Raw genomic sequence first — 6496 nt, forward strand, 5'->3', positions numbered from 1 at the left:
CTTTTTTACTTCATACACTGGGTAAAAGAAAACGATGCCAAAATGGAACAAGACGGGGATAGGGAAAGAGCGGAATCCTTATCAGCTAACAGGCTCTTTACGAAATAAGAAAGGGGGAAAATGAAAAAGTTTATTCATATGATCTGTATTTTATTTATTTTTCATGCATCACTGCATGCATTATGCGAGAATGGTTCCAGATCCGCGAAATGGATCTACCTCTCCAATATTTATAATGAAAAATACTACGTTGACATAAAAAAACAATATTTTTCCATCAATCGAGTCAAATAAGATATCCGTCTTACAAAATTTACAAGTTATCTGTGAGTCCATCACATAAGATTTTTTTATTTTATGCGAGTTGTCTTCCCTACTCTAAATTTAAGCCATTTTCTGGTTTTTTCTGCCTTTCCAAACTTTAATGCGCAAAAGATACAACCGAACAACAGGTCCTTCATTTCAACTAGGTATTGTAGTTTAGTCTTTTGACATACATCTAAGACACTTGCACCGAAAACCAAATCCTTCAAGCAGGACAGTTTGCCGGGCCTCGAAATCCATGCTAGCGTCAATATAGCATATCCGCAACTCTTCTCCTGCAATGCCACACATAAACTATAACCTAATTCATATATTACCATATACAGTTTTACAATTTCAGTCTACTGCACTTGTTTCGCCGCAGGGGGTTCGTTAGAATATTCTCCTATACTTTATACAAATTACGATGAAAATTTCAAACCAAATGAAATAGCAGATAAAATAAGAGACCTGCTAGGATTTCACGGAGAGCCTTTAGTTTAGCACCCACATTGTCTACCCAGAAAATATTTACATTGGGATCTGCACAAAAAGAGAAAAGATACTGGAGCGATCAAGGGGAGAACTGACCGATGTACAAGGATGTATTTGCACTTGGTTTTCTGTTCCTACAACACGTGCCACACCTTGTATAATGCACACTATTTCAACATACAAATTCATAACTATATTACTACTATTGTATAATATCCCTTATTGACAATAACTATCAGATGCTATCAAGCTAGAAAGGCATGCAAATCCCCGTGGACATTAGGCGGTAGCTGGTAGGTAAAAGCTATCATGAAGCAAGATGCTTCCCACAAACCGTTAGTTTTATAAAATGCTAAAAAGATGTCGTAAACAACCACTCTGGTACAGAAGTAACTTTATTAGGGTGAATCAAGACACTGGAACATGATTCATAAATCTGTGGATTAGAAATAGCTGTCTATTTTCGTAGAAGACATGAGCAAACGATTTCTACAAGGAAAAACCAAAGCACTAAGCTTGCTATAAGTGAGAGATCTCACCACAATCATGATTGTATAGGGAGGGAAGCATATAAACGGCATTGCCAACAGCAGCTTCTGCTTCAACTGATGCTGCTGCTGATGAAAGAAGATCGTCATATGATCCTCCAGGATATTCAATACGAAAAGAATTTATGCGAATCCGTGACAAAACACCAGTATACCATTCTTCAGTAAGAACTAGTAACGTCAAAAGAAACAATCTTTTACCTACTGAACTGAGCACTCTACACATTTGATGATGTGGGAGAGGGGAAGTACTTCTATATATTCAAATGCTGATGAACCTATACTGCTCAAGGATACACGACAGCTTCCTTTCAATATTTATGTCCTCAAAAGTACTTCTTAGCAGGCAAAGCTCCCTCTTCATCTAAAAATCAATTAAAGAAATAGAAAAAAGACCAACTTCAACTAATAGTTCGAACATTGACATAAAACTCAACATCACGAAAATACTCTTGTAGATGACAAAAATTATGAAAATTAGAATCTTTTACATTTTAGAGAGGAGAGTACTGATAGTTCGAACATTGACATAAAACCCAACAGAATTCTAGCTAGAAAGTGAAGGAATGTACTAAAAATTTAAAGACATCAATTTACTCGTCACTCATACATGGGCCGCAGTCACCTCATCATTGAAATCATTTATATGTATAAAGTAAATTATAATCCTCATTGCTTGGAGCAGGCAAAGTTATCTAATACTATTTCGAAATACATATATAATTACCTATCCATTTCTTCTCAAATTCAAAGCCAGTTCCAATTCATAATTTCATTTCCAACGGATGCCAATAAAAAAACATGTGGAAATTTACATTGTGATTGCACCTGTATTCATAACAATTCCAAAACTCACAGAACCGGGAATGCTTACTAGTGAAATTTTTTCAACAGATAAGATCTCTGGTTGAAGTATGTCAAGAACATGGGGAGAAACAGCTCCACAGATAACCTTACTAGCCAACCGCTTGACAAGGAGAGGATATTTTAGACCCTGCATTCTTCAGAAAGAATAGTGAATACCTAGCATCAATACAATTGTAAAGAACTAAGGGGTATTATGTATTTCCATACCGGCAGTATTCATGGAACCTTGACCAATCTGCCTTTTTCTCTACCTCATAGAAATCCTAATGCCAGAGTAAATGATGATGAAAACACCGTCAAACCGAGAGGAAGGACAATCGAGTAAAAGTCCCCAAAAAAAAAAACATTGTAGCTCAATTAGCTTAGTATTTCCCACATGGTTTGGATCTCTCAACTAAAAAAGAAGGTAGATTACAGGAACGCTGACAAAACTGATTCACTTACATGGGAATGTTGTTCACATTGTTGGGTGCAAAATCTCAGATTAGCTTCGGAATGGGCGTTTGGTTTCGAAAGCTTTCTGAGGCACAAATAGCAGACATCGTAAAGCGAATAGAGGGAGGGGTGAGAAACAATGGGTTGTGCGGTGTGGATGAGTTCTCCGGCGTCGATTCTCCGAGTGGCAAACACGCCTCGGCCTGCAGACTCGGTGATTCCAACGGCAATCGGAGGCGACGAGTGAAACGACAACGTTTTTCCTTTGTGGAAACCCAAAGCAGCCAGGCGGCTGCAACGTGCGATCGGTGGTGGTGACATTGTTTTTTTTTTTTTTAGCTAAATAACTTTTGTTTTGACCATGATTTTGAAATATAACCTTTTGAATTATTTTCTTTTGTTTTGTTTTTGCATTTACTTTGTATTTGAAGATCATTTTACAAATTATTTTTTGAATTATTTTCTTTTGTTTTGTTTTTGCATTTACTTTGTATTTGAAGATCATTTTACAAATTATTTTTGAAAAAAAATCATAAACCAAAAAAATTAGTTGACCAAAGTTATTTTTTCAAACTCACCAACTAAAAAGCAATTGTAAAAAAAAAAATTAAAAAAAAAATAAAACTAAAAAGCAATTGTAGTTGTTTTTGTGGGTCAATTTGCAAAACTAACTTTCCTCAAATTAATTTTTTGATTTTTGACCTTTCCCACATTTTTAATGGTGGGGGACTTTCCCACTTCTCCTTCACCACTACTCTAGCATCTACCATTCTCAAAAAAAATTTCAAATTTTTTGATGTATTTCTTAATCTCCCCATCTTGAATATCCTCGTTTTCTTCCCACATTTTTTTTTCATACATCAAATTCCATTGGAGGTTGTCATGTTCTTCTTACAAACTACGGAAAATTTAGTAGGTAAGCTTTGGACATCATTTAATTTTTCTACTAAAAACATTACATTCATGATTATAAACAGGAAAAAATTAAATGTGTTGCTGCTAGAGTTAGTTTGTTGCATGGTTATAAAACTTAAATTTTGGTCGTAATTTTTTTAAAAAAAGAAATGATTGTCTGTATATCTCTCCCTATATCTCCCTATATATAAAGAATCTCCTTCTTAAACATCATCTTTTCATTTGTCGAAATCGACCTTATATGATATAAATATTACACTTTTATTTTTATTTGTTTCTTTTTTTGAAATTTCTATATTTCAAATTTCGATATGTTTCTCAACTAAACATTATAGATACGATAAATTGATAAATAAATTTTAAATTTTTTTTATATTATTTTATAAATAAAAAAAATAAATTTAAATATTATCGAAAAAATAATATTTATACATAACATACAATATAAAATATATTATATGATAGTTGCGTACGTGCGATTATGCTAGTCTTTATAAAGTTAGATTGATTGTGTGGCTATTATATTTTATTTATTAAACGATGGAATTACTTAATGGGTATTCTCAAATTATGTAGTTCATGGACGCAATTAGAAGATGATAATAATTTTTTTTTTGGTTCAAAATTTATATTGAATAATTTACAATTATATATCTAAATATCAGTAAAAAAATTGGAGACTAACAATTAAATAGTATAAAAACACAATTTACTTTAGATTAATGTAATGAATTATATATGAGTCTTAATTTCTATTTCATGATCAAATACATAACAATAAGTGTACTAGGGTCTAGGAATGACAAGTGCTTTAATTGATTTTAAAAAAATAATAATAATTAATTGTATATTAAATCTTGTTCTGTTATACGATTTCCTTAAATTTTTTTAATAAATATTACAATAAATTACAGATATGATTCGAAAAAAACATTAATTAACAAGTACTAAATTAAAACTTACTCTAGAATAAGATATTATATATTTATAATATTAATTAAACTGATAACGAAAAAAATGGCTTCCATTTCATCGTACTCAGAGAATAGGCAATCTCTTTTCAAAAATCAATTTCTTGTTTTAACACCATTGTAAATACTAAATAGGTTCTTTAATATATGAGTAGGGACGTCAAGCGAAAAAAAGGAAGAAAAATTATTTCTGCTGTTTATTAAATGGTTTAGAAATTTGGATTTTATTTCCTTTGCTTGCATCACTTCATGCATGCATTATGCAAGTTGTCTCTTGGTTGTCTTCTCTACTCGAAATTTAAGCAATTTTTCTGGTGTTTTCTGCCTTTTGAAACTACTCTCAATCGTTGCAACTCGTGCGATTGTCACGTTTAGAAGTCACTCGACTAAATTCCTCCATCCGTCCTACCAACTTCTTTAATTGCTCAAATGATGCAGACAAATTCATACTGAGATCACTACTCTAACCCTGAAGTTACTTCTAATGTGCATTTAGTATTATTTTACATATATATATATATATATATATATATATCTGTATATATAGGGGTGTGTTTTCTAGGCAAGAAATTAGTGAGAAAAGGAGAGAAAATGGTGATTGATTTGAGGCAAGTGATGGATGCAATCCTTACATTTTCCATGTTCATAATGCTGGGAAACATGATCAAGAGGGACCATATTGATCCAGTTTTTGTAAGTTCAAAAAATACTTTACTAATATGTTGTATCAATTAAATGTAGAGTTAATTATTGATAAATAGTTTAAGCGCTATATATATTGTAAGTATATTTAAGAAGAATTTTAAACGATAATTTGGGATTCAATTTCCCTTTTTTCTTTATCTCCAATTTTTTGCTAAAACCTGTACTCGTTGGAATTTGATTTTGAGTTCGAATCATTTTGCATGCTTCATGCAATAAGACAGAAGGGAAGAATTAGAAATTGTTTTGAGTTAATTTTGAATGGCAATTTTTTTAATAATTAACAAGATGATAATGCTTGATTTTTTTTTTCAATTGAGACATCAAGAATTTTTTTGGTATTACCTATATTTGAAAGGGAAATCTTTTACTGTTTTCAGAATTTTATGACATCTCAATTCAGAGAAATTAAATTTATGTCATTTTTTCATATATTTTCAAAGATCGATAAAATGAGATAAAATTTTAAAAGTAATTGTAACTGTAAAAGGTGCATATCTATTACTATTATTATGCAAGAGATCCTTAGTTGGTCTCTTGGTATGCCAAGAATATTAAAAAATATTTTAAAAAAAAAACACACACACACATACTAAAACTATTTCTCTCCACTATCTCTATTTCTTTTCTTTTTTATTTAATTATTTCTATTTAATATATATTACAAGCATTTTATTTATCTATTTTCAAATTCCCAATTATTTAAAAAAAACTAATGGAATAGGAAATACATAATAGAAGATATGGTATTTTAACTACTTAAGGTTACCATTCTTAACAAAAAAAATTTATTTCTACTGCTATAAATTTAATAGATTTTTTATTTATTGAAATTAAGTATAAAAAAAACTTTCGTGTGTGCAAATATGCTAGTATATAAGATGAATTAATAAAATTTCAATTATTTGTGAAAGGAAACCGCGCAAGAGTTACCCAGTGCCAACGATAATGAGTTCACGGTTTCGAAAACCATTTCATTGGCCTTTCAAAAAAAAAAAAAAAAAGAAAACCATTTCATTGGTGAAAGAGAGTGCCTCTGGCAAGAACATGACTACAAACCAGCCAAACGTTGCTGGAAAAAACCGGCAATATTCAGTAAATTTTATTTCCAAAATATAAATATATTTTATTTGAAATACATTTATGTGTAGAATCTTGTATCAATTTTTTTAATAAGATTTATTATTAATGTTTTTTTTATATATATACTTGTTTGTTATGCAGAAGGAAACGATCAGTCAAATGGCTACATCTTTTTCT

At 30.8% G+C, this 6496-nt stretch overlaps 1 protein-coding gene across 1 annotated transcript; it reads right to left on the reverse strand.

The window, feature by feature from the left end:
* Positions 1-438: 438 nt before the first annotated feature.
* LOC140889183 (histone-lysine N-methyltransferase ATXR4) lies at positions 439-2969 on the reverse strand. Its single transcript, XM_073296891.1, has 7 exons — positions 2658-2969; positions 2421-2476; positions 2221-2347; positions 1644-1710; positions 1338-1517; positions 775-846; positions 439-599 (listed from the first exon to the last, which is right to left on the reverse strand). Exons 1-7 carry the CDS (start codon positions 2967-2969, stop codon positions 481-483), a joined length of 933 nt encoding a protein of 310 aa, XP_073152992.1. The 3' UTR covers positions 439-480.
* Between the last annotated feature and the right edge of the window lie 3527 nt (positions 2970-6496).

This window comes from Henckelia pumila, chromosome 3, assembly GCF_033568475.1.
Source record: "Henckelia pumila isolate YLH828 chromosome 3, ASM3356847v2, whole genome shotgun sequence".
In the NCBI taxonomy this organism is placed as follows: domain Eukaryota; kingdom Viridiplantae; phylum Streptophyta; class Magnoliopsida; order Lamiales; family Gesneriaceae; genus Henckelia; species Henckelia pumila.

Coding starts and splice junctions, on each gene's coding strand:
- LOC140889183 (XM_073296891.1), bottom strand. CDS start 2,969: ATGTCACCACCACCGATCGCACGTTGCAGCCGCCTGGCTGCTTTGGGT. Junction 2,348..2,420: donor AGGTTCCATGAATACTGCCG/GTATGGAAATAC, acceptor TTCTTTCTGAAG/AATGCAGGGTCTAAAATATC. Junction 1,711..2,220: donor CTGTTGAAAAAATTTCACTA/GTAAGCATTCCC, acceptor ATTGATTTTTAG/ATGAAGAGGGAGCTTTGCCT.